Genomic DNA, 22,416 nt, shown 5'->3' with positions numbered 1-22,416 from the left:
TGAGTGGCAACTTGTTTGTTTCACTGTAAGCAGCTGCTGGAGCGATCCAATCCCTGTCTGTCAGAGAGCAAACACGGGGCCGACTCTCAGTCTTGCTTTTCTTTCTCTCTCTCCCTTCCCGTTTACCTCGCTGTGCTTTGCTTTTATTTCACCCTGCTTCTCGCTCTCTCTTTCTCTTATTTCCTCCGTGAACAACTTTTCCCCCTTCTCTTCCTCCATTCCTTTTTTTCAGCTACGTTTTTTCTGTTTTCTTGTTTTTTTTTTATTTCGTGGAGGTTTTTAGAATCACTGTCCATTGGCTTTATAGCTGTAGTTTATTTATTTATTTATTGTTTTTCTTTTCTCTTTCACTGTCTCCCTCTTATTTTTTCAATTATGAACCAAGGATAGACGTGTGTGTTTATACGCATAGAAAACGTATATATTTTTAGATGTACCACAAATGAGAAGACGCAAAAGATGGAACTGCACATTTTAGAGCACAGCTTGAAAGTAGCGAGTATAGCCAAAGAGGGCATCCAGATTTGCACTCATGGATTAATAAAACTAGCGTTCCTGACCTCTAAAACCAGGTAAGTGGCCCCTTCTGCACGGTCCAAAACTAAAAGGACTTCACTGAAACACTGTATTAACGTTGCTGCCTGTGAGTGTGAGGCTCTTGCTGCTGGAGCGGAATTGGGCTAAAGCGGCTAAGCTACGTTACCTCTGCTGCTGCTGCTGTGAAGAAATTTGGTAGTTGGCTCTAACTTAATGTTTCTCCAGCTTTTAATACTTAAATATACACGCCTCCATTCGTCTTGTTGACGAGGAGACGACACGAGAGACTAACGGTTTTCTGCTGCTAACCTGTCAGCGGTGGTGTTTTTTTTCGCTAGTAGCGAAGTTAATTCGACGTCTAGGGGGTGTGTGCGTGTGTCACAGTTCGGTGCTGCTGTTTTCCCCTTAGTTTACCAGAGCCGCCTTCTGGAAAACAACCTTAATTAATCAAACTTGAAGCTGCTGCTGTTTTTGAGGACATTGAATATATATCTACGTTTGCTAACTGGCGCTGATGTGGTCATCATCCTCACTTGCATTAGCCTACATGCTCACCAAAGCATTTTTATTTGTGCTGTTGGTCATTTCCTTCAAGAAAAAATAGGTTTTACGCAATGACATTGTCCAGAGACATTATTATAAATCTACTATATTCAACCGACCCCCCTCACACTGCAGCAATGGAATTGTACTGAGCCCTGGGAAAGCTGTAAACAACTGCATTGGGAAAGACTGAGGAAAGTTGAGGCCCGAGAAGAGAGCTCATACTGCACTCTTGGCTTTAATTCTGGCCTTTTAGTGTTTTTAAAATGTTTTAAGAGCCACATCAATTCACCGTAATTTACATAGGTGTTATTTCAAGCCTCAGGAAGAGACCAAGTGGCAGGGGTGGTGTAATACGATGTGTTATTGTTATAAATCATTGCACATTTTGGGCATGTTAAATATTTGTTTTTATTAAATAATGAACAAGTGAACAAAATTGTCTTAGTGTGGATGAGTATGTAGTATTTTTTTTTGGTTGCTTTGTCTTGGTATCTGAAAGCCTTTTATGATGTCAAAAAATTATATTTTTATAAAATTACAGCATTATCAGAAGCCTCGGAAACACAGTGTCCATGTCTTCTCACTTTAGAATGCAACACTGCTACCACTGAAGCTAAAAAGACAGTTGAGAAGATATGCTTATTAAAAATATACTTAAAGGTGCTTTTATGTGATTTCAGTTCAGTAGTGAATGCTTCCTCAAGGTTTGCTAAATCTCCAGTCTTTTAGCACGCTGAACAAAAGGTGTGCTGTTCATACACAGCTCTGATACTGTAAATGAGAAACAAATAAAGTTACTTGGGTGGAAAAACAACACAATTCCAACCAATCAACAACGGGATGTTATTTTGCTCCGTAAGCCCAGTGTGGGCATCTTGGCAACACACATGCATGAATTTGAGGAGGAAGAACTTCTGAAGGAGCACGGAAGGGAGGGTTGTGTTTGTTTTGTTGTTGCGTTCGAATATCAGCAGTCATTCTGCAGAATCGTATACAGTGGTTTTAATATAGAATTTCAGAATAATTTATCAATTATACCCCTACCAACTATCTGTCCATCCATCCATCCGTTCATTATATGTAACCGCTTAACCACGGTGGGTCTAGAGCCTACCTGGAATCATTGGGCGCAAGGCAGGACTACACCCTGGAGGGGGCGCCAGTCCTTCACAGGGCAACACACACATTCACACCTACGATCACTTTTGAGTCGCCAATCAAACTACCAACGTGTGTTTTTGGACTGCGGGAGGAAACTTGGGCACCCGGAGGAAACCCACACGGACACAGGGAGAACACACCAACTCCTCACAGAGAGTCACCTGGAGCGGTAATCGAACCCACAACCTCCAGGTCCCTGGAGCTGTGTGACTGGGACACTACCTGCTGAGCCTCCCCCTACCAACTAATATTTGTTAATCAAAATTACACATTTAGAAGTTATATCCCCTTAACAAAACTGTTAGAAACTTAATGGCTTGGATGTAACTCCATCTCCTTCATTCACCCCCTCCATCACCTACGTGCAAAGCCCCACCCCACATGTTGACAGGATTGGTTCCTTAGCTTTGTGATGTATAAAACCCTGTAAGTCATAATCCATCCATTTCAGACTGTCTATGTATAGTAAAATTTTGAAGTGAATATGATCAGCCATTGATCTGACTGCTAATTTTTTTGCATGATACACCTTGTAGCTTATTAAAAACAATGCCACAAGGACATATTTTACTAGTTTCCCTGCTTAACACACCCAGTACAATTCCGAAAAAAACTTAGTAAATAACCAGTTTGTTGAAACAGGTGTGTTGGGCGAAGGGAAATCACTAAATGTTCAGGGCAGGTGTCTTCAGGACCAGGGTTGAGAAACGCTATTATATGCTATAATATATTGTATTGTATTATATCCTCCTTGTGTTTAAATAGACCTGTGTGTTCTTGTATGCCTCTGTAGGGTCTGTAGATCTCCCTTGAGCTAACATTCAGACATATTGAAACATATTGTAATAATGTTTTTAGGTGTTTTATTATCACATGTATGACATGGAATGACATTTGACGATCTGAACTAGGCCTGCTCTATATATATATAGTTTCTGCATTGTCACATAACAGGACATGCAAGGCTAAGTAAAGAAAATAGAATCAAATAAGTCATGTATAGGCAGAACGGTGGCGTACCAGGTAGTGAAACAGTCACCCTTGAACTTGTGGGTTCAAGTCCCGCTCTGGTTGTCAGTCTATGGGGAGTTTAGTGTGTTCTCCCCATGTTTGCATGGGTTTCCACGCATGGTCCAAAAACACAGATTGGTAGGTGGATTGGCAACTTAAAAAGATGTGAGTGTGTGAAGGACTGGCGCCCCTCCATTGTGTTTCCACTCGCTCCGGACCCACCACAACCTTGAATTGGATAAGCTGTTAAAGACGAATGAATGAATGAAATAATGTATAAGGTTTTTTTGCTGTTTGATACAAAAGGAAAACTTGTATGTTTCTCGTTTTCAATGACTAATCTACAAGAGACCTCTGTCTGAAATAATTTACTCTGTTTTACTGGGTATTGGATGCAGTCTGTCTGTTGCTAGTGTGTGACATGTATTGCACAGTGAACCTCCAGTCACAATCGTTCATGATCCTTTGTCTTTAGCCTGGATTGATAGAAGAGTATTATATAAATACAACTGTGTCATTGTGAATATATTACTAGTGTATTAAATGACCAAAATTCCCACTCCAGAAATCACTTCAGAAGGGAAGTCATAACACTCATTTGCTTTTGTGTTTGGTGAGTTGAAATCAATTCTTAAAGAAAATAAGTCTTTATAATATATATTTAATGTTCATTATACTCTAGTCATTATAGCTAGACCTGTTCAGTTCTGCTATGTCAGTTTTTCCAATATCGTGCAGCTCTGAACCTGATTCCCACTGAGTGATCTTTTTTTTTTTTTTTTTTTTTCAGTAACATGCATCCATAGAGTCTCTAATGTCCTCTCGCTGTGTTTGCAGAAGCACGGTCCTTGAGGCCATCTCCTCTCCTGCGTTTACTGAGCCATGAGTTGGGACCTTAATGAACCCACAGTGGAGCTTTTAAAGATAAAGAATCCCCCTCCCACTAGTAATACTGTTCTGTTTGTCATTGAACATACAAGTAGGCTTACACACAGTAAGGCAGGTTTCAACACAGCCTAAGCCCAATCTTAGAATTAATGTATTTGTCAATGGCAGATTCTGCACTGAAGTAAAATCCATTTAGTCTCAGTCTGGGCTTAATCCCCATGAGCAAGGCTCCTTATGAGTTTAATGACAACATTGTTACTCAAAGGGATTCCTTTTATCAGCTTTTCTTGGAGCCAAAGTTGCATAAACTTGTTTGCCCGGTTGTGTGCTTGCATTTGCTGAGACAAGGCTTTAAGAGCTAACATTTCAGTGGGGAAGATGAGAGGATGAGATAGTGAATATCTTTTGAGTTAGTGCTTCATGATTGAGTGTGTTTGGTTCTTAAGCCCATGTTTTTTAATAGTCTGTCAGGAGGTTCTAATGTGATGTGTGTTCTTAATAGGTCCTCAACATGGAAATTGTGGAATTACACAGCAAATGAAATACATAGTTTTTTTCTTCCTATTACTAGTTTCATGTTGACTAGTTCAGTTGTGTTTTACTTCTGTATGGCATTCCTCCAAAACAGTTTGTTTTTTCCACCTTCATCATCAGAGTGAGGGACTCCTAGTCTGACTGGAATGTCCCTTTAAGGACTCTCGGTTTACTTGCAGTTACTAAAACTGCTATTGTTCTTTAAATTCGCTTTTATTTGCAGTGGAGACATCTGGAGATGTATATTATAATATAAAAGGATGTGCTAAGAAGAGCTTTGACTGTAACACATGCTTTCTGATTGCTGTAGGCCTAAGAAACTGTAATGATGATGTAACCAGAATGTGACTGAAACAACTTCAGTTAAGAAAATGAAATTGGAAATAAAATTCCTAGTCCTTGTCTCTTGTTAAAGTTGGCTTAACAGCCGGCAGACTTAAGGGTATTAATTTGTTGGTTTAAGCTCCTCTCTTGCCACAGGAAAAGGCTATTAAAACAAGCTTGAGTAGGGGGAGAGAGAGAGAGAGCGCCTTGTTTTCAAATTCCTATTGCAGCTTGTGGTTTTGCATCTAGCTGTGAACTCTGTGTCTTCGGGGTCTCCTATTGTGTTCAACGTTGGCTTTCTAACTCTGCAGGCTGTGGAATCTGTTTCAAGAAAGAGCCCCTCACACTCTTTCAGCTTTGAATAGGATTCAACATAGAAATGCATCTCTAAGTCTGGTCTTTTTATGCCCTTCATTGAATTGAAACATTCTGGCTGGCCCTGTCCCTGGGGAGATGACGTAAACCACCAGTCAAAAGTTTGGAATCAGTTGTTGGTTTCTATAGTAGTTTAGTTTATGTCAGATATATGTATAATATTATTGTAATATGACCCTTGTGCTCTGCCACTGGTTTTAAATACTGTAGCAGGCTTTGAAAATTGTTAGGAAAATATATAAATGTGTCAAATACACAGAGAACATTGTGGAGGATTGTAAATGAAGATCAAATCTCAAGACAGGAAATTGCTATAAATATATCAGAATCTTACTAACCTATAAACAACTTTTAGTGGCCCTTATGCTTTGCCTGAAAAACAGTAGGTTATATTAATTAATCTTACAATATGCAAATGATTACCAAATAAATTACGAGTTGTGGGAAGTCAATAAAGATTTTGGAACTTAAATACATTTTTCTTTGCCGCACTTCTTACTTAAGAAGCTGCTTTCAGACTTCCCTTCAAAGAGACTCACAGTGGCGTAGAATGCAAACCACAGCATCCTAACATGCTGGAGGTGTGGCAAAAGTTGCTTACTGTTCAGAATGCTGATGACATCTCACGCACGTTGTGCTGCCTCACTGTTTAGCTGCGCTGTTGAAAGGAAAATTCAGCTGTGTTACTGGGGAAGAGGTTCAGACAGGGGAAAAAAGTTAACACCACAAGTTGAATATGCTCATCTATGCAAAAGGCTGAAATGCAGCTTCGTTCATTATTAAAGGCAACTAGATCTTTATGGTTGTGTGACATCTATCAGGGTTGTAGAACAAATCAAAATTTCCCCAATTGAATTATTCAGTGCTTTGTGAACACACACATCTTGTAAGTTCAAATGTTGACCGGTAATGGACTGTCTTTACTCTATCTGTAATCTCATTAAAAAGCAAGGGGGAAATCAACTAAACAATATATCAATAATAAAATGTATATTTCTGCTGGGCTTTATTCCAAGCCATTGAATGTACTTTAAATCTTTCTCTATTATTGTGTATATATGATTGTTAAATTGTGTGCCTCACAGTGATATCAGATAAAAATCACTTGAGCACATGAATGTAAACTGTGAAGGGTCAGCTCTGAACAAAAAACAAAACCAAGCAATACATCTTCAAATATAAATGGAGCCTTGAGGTGTTAGGGGTGTTATTTAAAGAATTAGTCCAGAATTTGGAGCACAATATATAATAGACAGCTGAAATGTAACACACTTTTTTTTTTTTTTTTTTGGATAGGATTTTACCAGCTTTGCTCTGTTTGTAAATGAGATGCAGCCACAGGGCCCCCAAAATAGCTACACCATGCCCTTTCTCTAAAAAGAAGTCAAAACTTCAAATAACCTGAAAAATGACCAGATTAAAATCATGCGCTGCATGAGAATTTTGGCTATTTTGTTTTATCCCATGTTCCTGGCTCAGTAATTGGGTTTAGGGGGTCTGGAAGGAATGTGTAATTAGGTTTAGGATTCCGCTCTGTCTGTTGGAATGTATTTTTGTTGATAGTTGGTGCATTGAGAGAATTTTTTCTGGAATTAGGAAATAAAATCTGTTGTTTGTTTTGTATTTTCTTGTGCCCCTGAGAGCACAGGAACTGAGATGATGAGTACATCTGAGCGAAGCGTGGTAGGTGACTGAATCACAGCTTATTCAATATTCACAAAGGAGTTGCTTTGTTGCTCCAGTCTTCTGATTTAAGGGGCTAAATAATGGTTTGTTGCTTTGTTGTCCCATATGCCTCCCAACTCCAGACCCCACGCAAAACAAAACTAATTTCTCACATTAGTTGGAGGTATTTCGAAATAGCAGAAAATCCAGCGAGATACCTGTACATTACTGCTGTTTTCAAACATTTTTTAGACCTCTGACATTACAGCTCATGTGAAAACCATCCTGTTTTACACTGGTCATGAGCTGTTTTACACTCTGCACTGCGCTATAATAAATACTAGATTAATTTATCTAAAAACAGAATTAAACTGACAATATCAATGAAGGAATAGTGAGTTTCTATATATCATCGCTTTCAAAGAATAACACATACCACAATTTTTGTTGATTTTTAGCTTACTACATCATTTGAATAAAGCAGATGTCCCTCACATTGTGTGAAAATTTCATGAAGAATGGACCAATAGAAAAGCTCCAGGGTTTTCCTTCTTCTGTAAAGTCACTATTTTGGAGATGCATATTTTTCTTTGGACAGAAGCACATGTATCGCCAAAATAGTAGAATTTTGGTCACATACATTGCTCACTCAGCAATCACAGTTAAGACATTTGACTTTAAAGTCTTACTGCACCATTAATTTTCAAAACGGTTGGTATATAGCTAAAGTTACTAAAGTTATCAGTAGTGACTGCCTTGCAGTGTACAAGCCTTTTCTTTGCGCTTGCTTTTTCTCAACTGGGCCATGAATACCTTTCCTCATCAGTACAGCGTGTCGCCTCGGGGGGCATGGTGAAAGGCCTGCAGCTCGAGAGCTTCCCTGCAGCTAATAAAAATCTTCAAGAAAGCCTCCTACCCTCTTTTGGTAGAGTCTGATAAGGCACTGCTCTCCAAAATCAACATATTTTCCTGGTATCCCCCTCGGAGGGAAAATAATACAGGGGTCTGCTAGCAAGGCAATAAATAAGGTCCCCCCCTTGCCCAGTATGTGGGTTGGGTTTTACGAGAGGCACAAAAAAAGGTGCCTATCGTCTCACACCCGGCCCTGTTTACATAGGCTTGCTCCTGTGGAGCATGTATTCAAATACTGTTCTCTTTTGCAATATATGGAAATCACTACAATGGTTTTGTGATGTGTACAAAGCTGAATGTACACGGATTGCACATTAGTTTCTGTATATTTAACCCTATAGAATACAACCACTACGAGCTCTTCTCCATATTAGAGATCAAAGTATAAATTCGCTGATAAAAATGGATCACAATTGAAATCTTTTAAATATATCAGAGGATGTCTTGTGGGTAAGATAGTTTGAGGCAAATGCCCACCTTAATCTTAACTGTATATGAGTTTTTAGCTCAAAGGCTGGTCATAAAATTAGAATATCATCAAAAAGTGAAACTTGAATATTATACTCATTCATTACGCACAGACTGATATATTTCAAGTGTCTATTTCTTTGAATTTGATGATTATAACTGACAACTAATGAAAACCCCAAGTTCAGTATCTCAGAAAATTAGAATATTGTGAAAAGGTTCAATATTGAAGACACCTGGTGCCACACTTTAATCAGCTAATTAACTCAAAACACCTGCAAAGGCCTTGAAATGGTCTCAGTGTGGTTCTGTAGGCTACACAATCATGGGGAAGACTGCTGACTTGACAGTTGTCCAAAAGACGACCATTGACACCTTACACAAGCAGAGCAAGACACAAAAGGTCATTGCTAAAGAGGCTGGCTGTTCACAGAGCTCTGTGTCAAAGCACATTAATAGAAAGATGAAGGGAAGGAAAAGATGTGGTAGAAAAAGTGTGCAAGCAATAGACATAACCGCACCCTGGAGAGGACTATGAAACAAAACCCATTCAAAAATGTGGGGAAGATTCACAAAGACTGGACTGCAGTTGCTTCAAGAATCACCACACACAGATGTATGCCAGACATGGGTTTCAGCTGTCGCATTCCTTGTGTCAAGCCACTCTTGAATAAGAGACAGCGTCAGAAGCATCCCGCCTGGGCTAAGGACTGGACTGCTGCTGAGTGCTCCAAAGTTATGTTCTCTGATGAAAATAAATTTTGCATTTCCTTTGGAAATCAAGGTTCCAGAGTCTGGAGGAAGAGAGTAGAGGCACAGAATCCATGTTGCTTGAGGTCCAGTGTAAAGTTTCCACAGTCAGTGATGGTTTGGGGTGCCATGTCATCTGCTGGTTTTGGTCCACTGTGTTTTCTGCGGTCCAAGGTCAACGTAGCCATCTACCAGGAAGTTTTAGAGCACTTCATGCTTCCTACTGCTGACCAGCTTTATGAAGATGCAAATTTCATTTTCCAATAGGACTTGGCATCTGCACACAATGCCAAAGCTACCAATGCCTGGTTTAAGGACCATGGTCTCCCTGTTCTTAATTGGCCAGCAAACTCGCATGACCTTAACCCCTTAGAAAATCTATGGGGTATTGTGAAGAGGAAGATGCAATACGCCAGACCCAACAATGCAGAAGAGCTGAAGGCCACTATCAGACTGTTTGACTCAAAAGGATCCCCAATTAAGTATTGAGTGCTGTACATTTTCATACTTTTCAGTTGACCAGCATTTCTAAAAATCCTTTTTTGTATTGGTCTTAAGTAATATTCTAGTTTTCTGAGATACTGAATTTGTGGTTTTCATTAGTTTCCAGTTATAATCGTCAAATTCAAAGAAATAAACACTTGAAATATTTCAGTCTATGTGTAATGAATGAGTATAATATACACGTTTCACTTTTAAATGGAATTACTGAATTAAATAAACTTTTTCATGATATTCTAATTTTATGGAAGGCTCTTTTCATAATGGATCTGTAAAAAATCTAATTTACACAATTTTTTCTCTTAATGAAATTGTTGAGACAAAATGTTTTATGTCTGAACTGTTTTTGTATTGTACTGGAGCTGCTGCACAATAAGCATTATGCCAGCTTATTCTTGTCACAAGACACCTGGAGTTGGTACTTCATTAGATTTGCTTGTGTAATTTGATAACAAATCCATAAGGATCAAATGTTTGCTTAGAAACCTTTATGTTTTTGCGCACTTAAAAATTTAGACATGTACCTTGTACAGTGCTCATTTATGTAGTAAGCTTCCATTATTTCTTAACAAGACCTTTTCAGCCAATTATTCTGATATTGTGATATTTGATGCGTAACTGGACCTGTAAGGGTCTTGAATGTGATAACCTGTCAGTTTTAAGGCGTTTGCTACCCACCGCCTATAGTAAGGTCATAGATGTGGCTGGTATTTTGGGAGATAAGTGATATTGCAATGTAGTTGTCAGGAAAAAGTATTCCATTTTATTATCAGTGATGATGCGCGAGAGATCAAAAAGCATGTAAATTCTGCCAACAGCTTCACTCTGTCTTTCAGAAGAGTACATATATTCAGTACACTCAAGCCTAAATATCCTCTCTCTCTCATAGATGTAAGTTCTTCAGTTTGACTGAAACGCCAGAGGATTACACCATAATAGTGGACGAAGATGGCTTTAAAGGTATGTCCAGCACGTATTTCACCAACATATCAGTTTTTTTATTTTTTTACTAGAAAAGAAGCACCCATTTTAAGCACCCTTCTCTCTGCACTTACTGTTGATGTTTGAACACGTATTGCTCCGTCAGCCCCCCCCCCCCTCCAAATTTGTTTCCATTATGGGTTAACAGAGGCCAAGCTGTCGGTGAGTTTGGTTTTGTGTTTGACTGAGTGAGTTTGTGTCATTACACTCAGGTTGCCAAGGTGAACCTCACTGGTCACCATGGATACTAGATCTGGGTCGCCTGACAGGTGCAGGTATTCTCTTTACTCAAAAGTTTTTCTTGTTTGTGGATATTTTATGTTCTTTTCAAATCATCTCAAACATTGGAGACACCCAGCACAAGGTTAAACCCACATTAAGAGGAATTTTTGTCCAGCAAGTGATGAATGTCGTCAGCTGGTCTGAAGATAGACACAGGATTTCCCAGGCAGTACCTGTAGGATGCTAGGCATTTTATCAGACGTCTGTTGACCTCTGAGAGATTGATGACAGCTTGTTCAGCCGGCCCTCTTGCCACTGAGCATATCAGTCTCTCATCAGCAATCTACAGGCCATTGTAGAAGTGACAGTCCGGCTTAATAGCCTTATTCTTTTTGAAGGGTAAAAGAGCTACACTCCTCCAGCTCCTGCCATGAAATTTTTGGGCTCTAATGATATGTCAACAAAGTCAATTAGCTGTAAATTATTATGGGTTACTTTTATATTATGATATTCTGAAACCATGATATTTTGCCTAGGTTATCATGTTATGAAAATTGATGCCAGAAACTCATATCTACTTTAATGTTCAAGAAAGCATTTGGGGACACAGCCACTGTTCTGTTACCCAGTTAAAGATGAAAGTAATGCCTTATGCCTTATTAGCAACTAGATGAATCAGTCTCTCTCTCTCTCTCTCCCTCCCTCTCCTTCTCCCTCTCTCCTTTCCACTTTTTCTCCACCATCTGTTTTCAGAACTGCCCAAGTCAGAGTTTCTCAGTGTGGCAGATGCAACGTGGTTGGCTCTGAATGTGGTGTCAGGGGGTGGAAGTGCCACCAGCTCTCAGCCAATCGGAGTGACTAAAATCGCCAAATCTGTCATCGCCCCCCTGGCTGACCACAACATCTCCGTCTTCATGTTATCCACCTACCAAACTGACTTTATTCTGGTAAGTCACATTATAATCATACACGGAATAAGATGTAAAATATCCTATGCCAACTCATTAGAACTTCACATAGAGCCCACCACACTCTCTTCCTAAGTGCAGCCACAAAATTCTTGTTGAATCCTACACCTCAACAGTAAGGTTGCTGTGGCCATTTATGATCCGATCAGCAACCGGCTATCCTTAACAACTATGGTTACTCACTGAGCCCAGCCCATGAGTACCCAAACCAGCCACTGTATCACTAGCTCTTCACAGGGCTCATCAGGTAGCCACCTCCTCTCATTGGTGTTTTGCTGATTTAAGCCCACGACAGAAGGCTCAACAGTGAAGTCTGGTATCCCAGACCCACCCCCTCCAAGCCAGGTTTACAATCCTACCTTACCCCTTACCATTAGCAACCGTAAATTCACACTGGACTCCCTGGTCTCTAAGGCTGTACCTAGCCCCACTGGCACCGTTAAAGTATGTTCAGTGCCACCAGTTCTATGTGAAATTTACATGCTGCATCACCAACAATCACAATAGCACCTCTACAGTGCATTTCCCCAAGTAATCTGTGTTCTCCTTATCCACAACCACTGACTAGACCATTCAGCTGTTTCTGATACCTCCTTCACAGCTGCCATTAGTTTCTGGGCCCCTGATGCTGAACTGCACAAGCAGGGATGTGTCAGACTTGGCTACAACTTCCTTAATACCTATCTCCACTGGTCTTACATGTGCCAGCCACAGAGATTATATGGCCCCAGACTGCACACTGAGATCTGAAATCTCATGTCATTTTAATGTTACATATTCATTACAATGGTAATGACTGAGGTGCTTCAGTGTCACATTGTAAGGAATACGTTACAATGACCCTAACCCTACATAATATTTAAAACATTTCTCAGGCAGTGTGCATGCCTGTGATGGTCATAGTTCTGTCTGTTTAAACAGGATCTTTCAAGTTGGAATTAGGTCATTTCATAAACTGCATATTTGTGTATTATAGTCTTTTTTGCTGTATAAGGTTTGCAGGCAGTTTTGCAATAAATATGAATATATGGTTTAGCACCAGAGCAAGCTTAACAAACTTCAGTGGTCAAAATGAGGTTTTGATGCAGTTGTGAATATTTCAATGTTTCAGTCGCAAGGTTCAGTGCACCCCACAAATAGAAATGTTCTCTATTTTAACACAGGTTTTTTGCTCCCACTGCCATTTTTCCAACTTCCACACATTTTTGTAGCTTTGGGTTGTAATGATTCAGCCCATTGGGTTTGAAATGAGACAATGACAGAGGTTACACTACAGAATTACAGCAACAATTTTTAATAGCATTTACATTTGTTCACTAGTTTGGTAAACCTTTTTATGTACATCGAGCATATTAAGTTGTGGTCAGCTCAAACGTGTAGACTCTATACAGTACTCTGAGACCACACATTTTGCACAGGTTATTCATCATGTGTTTGGAAGTATGAAATGTACAATATCAGTGCTGTTAAGTGACAAGATTATGTAACCTACTGAAGTTGAATTTTATAGTTTCTGTTTAATTTATTTTGTGCTTTAGTTACTTGTTAGTTTCCTTTATTTACTTCTTGTCATTTCATGTTTACTAAACACCAAACAATAATTTGAATACCCTATAGTATAGATTATCAGCACAGCAGAAGTCACTATAATAAGAGGAATTGCTTCATCATTGTAATTTCCAGACCAAGTGTGGCTAGTTAATAAAGCCGTACAGAAACCATTATTGGCACTAATCATATTTTAAAAATAATGGACCATTTTTGCAGCAAGCAATTCAAGTATGTCCTCTTTTTGGTTTAACTGCACTTTTAAAGAACACTATAATGTGCATTTATCAGTTTTATGTTGTTGTCCTTGTAGATACGTAAAATTGTGTTACAATATATTGCAATAAATGTATGATGTTTCTGTGATGGAGCTCAGTCTTCTGAGTGGAGAATGAAATGATATTCTGTATGATCAGTAAAACGATTGTATACATACTGCTGGAGTTATATGTTGTTTTTCTCCTTCCCTTGTGATTTCATTAGATATGATTCATCCATCTCATGCCCTGCATAAAAATCTGTAATTCAAGTGTGTTACATGAAAAAATGTGATTCTATTTTAAGTCTCAGTCTGATTTTTTTTATTTATTTATGGTGAAACAAATAAGTGCAAATGGATATTATTTAGGCCTGAATTCATCTCAAGACATTGAGAGTGTGTATCTCTTTCCTCTATATGCTCATGCACACTTATCGGCTTGTGTCTCAGCCTCCCCGCGACACACCCCCAGGGCTCATGCTGTCTCCAGGGCCTGTTTATGAAAATAAAAAAGTGAAGCTGATGGTAATCTGGATGTGGTTATGTAAAGAGGATCAGCGCGGCCCCTTGCTGGAATTTGCCAGAGCGTTCCGCAGAGCCACTGTTTCACTGGCCAACTGCTTCAGGCCACAGCACTGACCACACTTTTGTTGTTGTTTTTCTTTTCTTTTTAAATGATCAGGTAATTGAGCATTTTGTCATTGTTTAACATGTTCAACGTACGAAATAACTGCATGGTAATACAAAAATTATACAAAAAAAATCCATAACACTATGTATGGAACATTGTAAAAATAACGTGGTCAAGATACAGTACCAGTCAGTACCATATTACTGTTTGGACACTTTCTCATTCAGTGGTTTTTCTTTGTTTATTATTATTTTGTACATTGTAAATGAATATGGAAGACATTAAATACATGAAGGAACACACATGGAATTATGTAGTAAACAAAAGTGTCAAACAAATTGGAATATATTTTATACTTTAGATTCTTCAAAGTAGCCACCTTTTTCTTTGATGACAGCTTTGCTCACTCTCTGTGTTCTCTCAGTCAGCTTCATGAGGTCATCACCTGAAATGGTTTTCAGTGAACAGCTGTGGCCTCGTCAAGAGTTAATCTGTAGAACTGCTCACCTTCTTAAATGTGTTTGAGACCATAACTTGTGCAGATGTAGGGGCTGGTACACAGTTCTCTTCAGTGAATAGCCCTATTCCACCAACGACTAATGAGAACATGTGTCCAAACTTTTGGTACTGTTGTTACTTTTATTTATTTATCTTTTTTACTGTTTTGGTACTTTTGGTAGAATTATGGATCATTTTGACAAGTAAACATTCTTTTTTATGTTTTTAAAACATTGATTTGGACCTTCATAAAGAACTATCAACTAGTAATCAGTTCCTGTAAAAAGCCATTTGGGCCAGTGATTATTTAGCTTTAGAGTTTAGCTAAATTCTGATTAGAAGGTTCTAAGCTAAGGATCTATTTACTTCATTAGCCTAATTTCTAAAGAAACTAACTTATAAGTCAAACATCTTTGATTGGTCAATTACATTTAGAGAAAGGGGAAGTTACTTTATTTTATTTTTGTTTTCACATTTAACATGTTTTAAACCTATATCACAGTACTTCTAGTACTGTTTACGTTTGTGGGGGTCAACTATCTGGGTCTTTCAAGAGAGAGAGGAAATGACCCACGTCCCTGTCTTGGACACAGCCTTCAGCCACTTTCCCTCTCCTCCTCACCCTACCGTGTTTTATAAATAGCAAGGCCTGGCCCAAATGCTCTGTGCAAAGGAAGCTTCAAGAGCCAAGCAGAAATAAACCCGTTTATCGGACTCATTGGGGGTAAACAAAGCTGCAAGATACCCGCATCGCCTGCTTGCTTGTTTTCATATAATTTATTTTTTAACAGTGCACACATCGTTAAAGGAACTGATGGCCTTTAATGGCCTGGTTTTCTGTTGCTTGTTTAGGCCTGTTTGTGGAATGAACTATATTCTAGTTTCACAAAAGGGCTGTTGTCAGGCTCTGGGCTTCAAATGGAAAATGTTTGGCGGGTACCCCCACCCCTTTCTTTTTGGAAGTATTTTTGCTTTTCATAAGTTAATGATAGTCAGATGTAGCCTTTGGGGATATTGTATTGCTACAGAGCTTTCATACACTAGCAAAATAGTCCAATGCGATCCACAGGGGTTGCCCTTGAAATGTTTTCCCTCTGCCTAGTCAGTGTGTTTGGCAGGGAATCTTTGGGACAGCTCTGAATTTAGTTGAATTGTTTGCTTGAGACAAGCTGCTATTTTTCCTGTAATGTATTCACGAGTGGTTAGTAGTGATTGAAATGTAAATTTATGTTAGTTTCTAATGTGATTAAATTAGCTGGTTTCTGCTTTGGTGCACAGACCAGGCAGCTGGAAGCTTCTTCTCCCTTTACCAGGCACCGGCTTCAGTGGAAATGCACTGTACGATCAAGTTTTGCAACTGTTTTAGCATTTCGAGGAAGAGCCCAGGCCATGCAGGCAGCATGTAGATGACAGCTGAGTCTCAAATTACGGCCATGACAGTCAAGTGCATTTGATACTTAGTTCATGGCAAAGAACCTAACGTTTGTGTCACAACGGTACATGAAATAAGAGGAGTGTAGAGCAGTGTATATCTCAGGTGGATATATTGTTCTTTCTGTGCTGAGGAAAAATGACACAATTAAAAGAATAAAACTCTTTGAGTAGATGTACAAAAGATGCAGGCTTTAAAAATACTTACTTATTGAGTAACTTTTAAAATTTCAGTGGAAAGGTTTAGTACATCCAGCATGAATTGCCATAGGAACTGACAATTATATACATGTTTATTTATTTATTTTTGTTTTTTGCAACAATGGAAAAGACAGTTCCACACAGTACAGTGACATGTTTGAAATTATGAGCCATCTTGTTATATATTCACTGTTATATGAGTGAACTTCAAACGGTAATACAATCCTTATACCGCACCTTGTTTACCAGCATTTATTAAAGCTCATCACATCATGTTTTTGGCTGTGTGTCCAGGTCCGGGAGAGGGATCTACCCATGGTCATGCACACCCTCTCTTCTGAGTTCACCCTACTCCGGGTGGTGAATGGAGAGACTGTAGCTGCCAATTGCTCCGGCATCACCAATGGCTTCGTCAAACCTAAACTAGGTACACTTTCCTAAGCATAGCCCTCCGTGTCATATAAAGTTTGTTTACTAGCATTGAGGGTGTCAGCTGAGACAATACCAATTAATAAAGCTATCAACCCCATGCTGCTTCTATATGATTTAAATTTCTATGAGGGAGATTTCAGACATCGTGTTGCGCAGTAAGATATCTGGGTAGAACATGTTTGAAAAAATGTCTAACTACATATTTTCTGATCAATATTGTGACTGCAGTTTAAATTATAATAACTTTTTAGGGCGTTATTTGGGGTTGTGCTGTGGTGTTTATAGCACAAGGTTGTTTGGTTGCTTCTGATTGGTTTAATGTTTCTACAGGCAATTTACAAGATTCATGGCAATAGGTCAAATGCACCCTCATACAATTTGTCAAGACAAATTGTTAATGTCTGCTGGAAAAATTGTAACTGATATAATGTATGCAAGTCTACGAAGAAAGTTATCAGTAATCTCTTATTAATTGTGGGAGCTTTAATCTTCCATTATTATGACAATACGCATAGATACAGTGCAAAATTAAATGAGCCAAAAGCAGTCAGGCAAATTTTGGCTAGCTGACTGAAAAGAGCAATCTGTGATGTGTTTTTTTTTTTTTTTTAGATATATAAACATACATGCAAATGTTTCCTGATACACTGTGAATAGTATGTTTCTTAAATGTTGTGTATCTCATGCAGGCATTTTTCAGGTTTTAAGTTGAAACACCAGTACTGTTGACCTTGCAAACTGTTTAGTTTGTTGTTTTTCTTTGTTTTTTCTTCCACCTAGTCCCTCGTCCCATCATTCATCCTCTCTCCAGTCCCAGTAACATGTTCTGTGTGACAAGTCTGGACCCAGACACTTTGCCCTCAGTGGCCACTCTGCTCATGGATGTTATGTTCTACTCAGGCGGGTAAGGGCCGGCGCCCCCGCGCCTCTCCTCCTGTCTCACATATGGCTGCCCCTCAGAGCCATCTGCCAGGCCTATTAGGAGAGCAGTGCTGATAGGCAAGTGATGCTCTGTAGGAGATTATTAGAGAGAGGGAGATAAACATACAGAGCTAGAAATACATTTTTAATCATGCTGCCCTTGGGTAATGTAGAAAATCTCTTTTTCTTTTGAGTGCAGAAATAATGACTGTGACATTGAAGTGCACAGTTTTATTTTAATCTGAGGTTATTTACATATTCATTGCAAGCCAGTTCAAGAGCCTTTTTGATATACCGTCACAAGAATTGTTTCCTGGCCAGCACAACATTGTTGCATCACTTGTTCCTGTTAAAGGAATGTAATGATAGGTCCACAGTTGATTCTGAAAGTGCATTCAAGACCAGGAATCAGTTTTAGTCAATTAATATGGAGGTCTATGAAGTGTCAAAGCCAGTAAAAGAAGCTATTATAAGTCTGAATTATCAAAAGATATACAAAGATTTTGGTCTTGCATTTACTATTTAAGCATGTGTCTGAACTCTCAGCTCAAATATCATCATTAGGTGGAATGCATATCTCGTGATTTTATTGCTTAAAGCCATCCATCATAATGCAACATTTACTCTACACCCTTAAAAACGTTAAACAGTTAAATGTACAGTTATAAGAAAAAAATAAAATTGGTGCAAAAGTCGTTATGCAGCAATGCTATTTTTAAGAAACATTTTGTGGTTTTTAAGCCTAAAGAAATAGTTGTGGACAAGGCAAGTCAGGAACCCAAACCTGGAAATCCATTGGGCACTAATTTGACTCGAGTCAAAACTAAAGTTAAAGTCTCATAAGAAGCAGGGTCTAAAAACGTCTGTATTAAATGCCTCGAAGACCATCGGCAGAGAAGCTGCAAAACTGAATCTGAGTCTTTGGTTCACATCCTTCAGGGAGTCAGCTGTTACAATTTTTTTAAATGGAATACTAAACATAAGAGTTTTATTCAAGAGTCCAGTTATGTTTGATACCCTAAAATGCTGGGGGGGTTTGTTTTCAAATGGCTGTGATTCATATTTGTTTGACCCATTATCAGTCTAAATGTGCATTAGCTGTGATGCAAAAATGATTTAGTGATTTTATTTATTTATTTAGTTTGTTTTTATATAACTTTTAAAATAGCTTTTTCAATTTAAGAATGATGTGATTGGTTATTTAAAAAAGAAAACTGTGAATGTAATCTAACACCCGTACCTGTGTGATTTGCTTAATATAGAAGTATAATATCTATTTTTCCACACTGTCTTATCGCCTCTTCATTTTCAGTTATTAGTCATTGACCTCTTATAATCACCTGTTCAACAGCAGTCAGATGTACAGCAGTTCTGTGTGAAACAGAAAGTGCTGTAAGAGCAGGTTTATTTTAAAACATTGGTGTCTGTATTTCTCACAAAACAATGTTGACTTTGATTCAGTGCAACAAGAAAAGCCAACCAGGAAGCAGGTTTTTGGAGGGGCTGTATGTTTTGCAATAGTTAGAATCCATGCTGTGCTTTATATCCTGGCAGAGGGAAGGAGGTGGGAGCACAGAATGAGGATTCAGGCCACATTCGTTTCTTCTCATTCTCACTGATCGAGGGCTACATCTCTCTGGTCATGGACGAGCAGACTACTCGAAGGTTAGGCAACATTATGAGAACTGGGTGAAGGGGTTGATATTAAAGTATCAGTACATCCACTCCTTACAGCAGACCAGTTTTAGTGATTGTATTGTTGTGCTTTTTTTGTTAAGGGGTGAAAGTGTGTGGGTAGAAGTGTGTCACTGAGCAGGAGATTGATGCTAAACCTGGTTGAGCTTGGAATGGGGTTACTCTTGTCAAAACTACTGATTAAAAAAAGCTTTGATAATTTTACTCAAGTTATAGAGATGTGTTATTGTTGGAGCTGACAGCCACTCTTCCTGTTAAGGTTTCCCAACAACGTCCTCTTCACCAGCGCATCAGGGGAGCTTTGGAAAATGGTTCGTATTGGAGGACAACCTTTAGGATTTGGTGAGTTTTGGCCCTGCATGTATGATCACTTACAAATCTAGTTTTCGTTCTGAGACACTGCCTTAAAATAACTGAGTGGTTTTGTTTTTAATTGTTGTATAATCAGATGAATGTGGAATTGTGGCTCAGATATCTGAACCATTAGCGACAGCTGACATTCCAGCATATTACATCAGCACCTTCAAGTTTGACCATGCTCTGGTTAGTATGTTTCTTTTGTTATTTAAAACAATAGTTCTGACTCAAAAAATCACCTTGGCCCAATTTTCCTCTTGCGCTCATTGTAACTGATCAAGTATGAAATGTTTGGATTTTAAGATTTGGTTAGTTTTGCAAGCTTTAAGGTTAACGCAGCTATTAAGAAATAGAAATTTGCTGCTTTCAAGTTTAGCAGTGTGCCAGTCATTAACTAAGTCTATTTAAGTAATCTTATTACTTAGATTGCGTGGTTTATGTAACCAAGACATACTGTTGTCTAAAAAGTCTGCAGCTTCCGCACCACAGGGCTAGGTTATGTATTATTCCAATTAAGCCTCTAAAATACAAACCCATCCACATGAAAACCATCAGAACTTTACTTCACCAGTATAATAACCCCTGTGTCTCATCATCTGGACAGAGTAAACTATGAGATAGAGGTAAAGAAGTAATGAAGCGCACAAATAATTTTATGTATTTTGTCCCTTCAGGTATGTAAATGATTATTTATGCAAAGCTAATCTGTTGGCTGTAATCTCCCATTGTTTTTAGCTACCTTAGCCTTTTAACATCAATGCAAAGGAACAAAGATTGTTTGGGGTAATGGGGAAAAATTGTATAAATTTGATTTAACCAAACTAAACTGAATATTTACACTAACAGTCCTGTTTAAAAATAAAAGGAACTTTTTGGCCATCTTGTATTTTTCCAGGTCCCTGAGGAGAATATCCAGAGTGTGATTGGAGCCTTGAGGACCAATGAGAGCACAGGACAGTGACCTCCTTTTGATTGGATAGGAGTGTCACGTCCCTGCTAGCGTATTGATATCTCAACGTCAAAACTCTCTTAAAAGTGCCAAGAGCTTCTCCAGGACCTGTATGTATGTGTGTTTGTGAGAGAGAGAGAGACAGAGAGAGAGGTGGGAGGGGGTGTTAAGGGAGATAGGGGTGGGATTGACAGATGGGGTGATGTGTAGGGGAGGAATCTGGATGGGTTGCTTTAAGTAAGCTCTCCCCCTTCTGTATGGAATGGCTGTGCCAATATTTGTCCCACCCTGTTTGAACCTATCTCTTATTATTCTGCCTCAAAGAGCATTCTCCTCTACTGGGACCCTCCACTGATGTGACTGCAGTGTTCTGTTTTTGTTTTCTCTCCTCTCTCTCACTTGCACTCGCTCTCGCTCCTCTGCCTTATCTGCTCCCTCTCTGTATGCCATTTTACCATGACAACCTGACCTGAAGCTCCACCCCTTCCCCGACACCACTTTGAAAGACATTGCAAATAACCGTTATGTATTAGTGACTGGTCCCTCTTAATAGAGGACTCAGAATGTACACGAGTACTCCCCGCCCCTCAGTTTTACATAATATTTGTTTCTCCCACCAATTGTACTTCGCTTACAGTGCCATGTGACTTAGGCCTCAGCATACTCTACATCTGAAACCCAAGTATTTTATGAGTGCAATTTATAGTAAATATTGCTGATGAGTTTGGTTGTTGGGGAAGGGCTGTCCAGCTTGGCGATATGATTCAGATTCTTGAAAAAAGGAGCTTTCGTATTTGTGGGGGGTAAAAAAAAAAACAAACCAAAAAAAAAAGTTCCCCACCCCACACCTGTAGCCTGTGTTCACCTTTTCAATGCCAAGTGGCTGAGTTATGAATAAGTTGATGTTTTTCTTGTTTTCAAAATACAATCAATGGTTTTCTGTACTCCAGTTGAGTTGACTCTGTATGTTATCAGGTTGGAATTAAACGGATCTCAGCAGACCTGTTGCTTGGGATTCAGAGTAGAGTAAAAATGTAGTTAAACACTATCTCAGTTCAGTGTCACTTTTCACATCTTTTTCAAGTTATCAATACAAAAATAGAGAAGGAATTGTGCAATTTACTGTAAACTGTTTTTCAAATGCGTTTCTGACGTAGATTTGCTTTTTGTTTGTTTGTTTGTTTTTCTTTTTTGTCCCCATTCATGTGTGAAGCATGTTTTGTGATTGGGAAGAAATGGTGTCACACCACCACTTTATCTGCTTCTTTAACAAGTCCTTCCACTCAGCATTTCACAAAGCTAGCTCCTTAAGCAAGGACAAGATGTGAGGAATTAGGTCGTCGGTTGAATGTTAGTAGGGGTCTAGTGTCACTGACACAGGCGTTAGTTGAGGCCTTCTACACTCCCTCCCCAGTCTGCACTTTATTTAAGGTCTTTCTTTAAGATCTTATTGTTCTGATGTGAAAAAACAGGGAAGCATATTTCTCTTCTCGGAAGGAATCTTGTTTTTAGAAAGGGTCATTTTAATTTGTATTGTTCATTTTTCTCCACAGGTTTTTTTCTTCTTCTGTTAGCTTCTATTAGCAGAAACCATGTATTTAACAGTGTTAAAAAGGGTGACCTGTTTCTTCTCTGACCATTAAAGACATGA

General features: G+C 38.9%; 1 protein-coding gene across 1 annotated transcript; it reads left to right on the top strand.

The window, feature by feature from the left end:
• The first annotated feature begins 64 nt into the window (after positions 1-64).
• castor2 (cytosolic arginine sensor for mTORC1 subunit 2) lies at positions 65-21,798 on the top strand. Its single transcript, XM_066658623.1, has 9 exons — positions 65-572; positions 10,562-10,632; positions 11,629-11,822; positions 16,706-16,838; positions 17,624-17,747; positions 19,319-19,429; positions 19,719-19,801; positions 19,908-20,002; positions 20,712-21,798. Exons 1-9 carry the CDS (start codon positions 460-462, stop codon positions 20,775-20,777), a joined length of 990 nt encoding a protein of 329 aa, XP_066514720.1. The 5' UTR covers positions 65-459; the 3' UTR covers positions 20,778-21,798.
• Positions 21,799-22,416: the final 618 nt, after the last annotated feature.

This window comes from Hoplias malabaricus, chromosome 2 (genome assembly GCF_029633855.1).
Source record: "Hoplias malabaricus isolate fHopMal1 chromosome 2, fHopMal1.hap1, whole genome shotgun sequence".
In the NCBI taxonomy this organism is placed as follows: Eukaryota; Metazoa; Chordata; class Actinopteri; order Characiformes; family Erythrinidae; genus Hoplias; species Hoplias malabaricus.
This window is presented reverse-complemented; position numbering and strand designations above follow the sequence as displayed.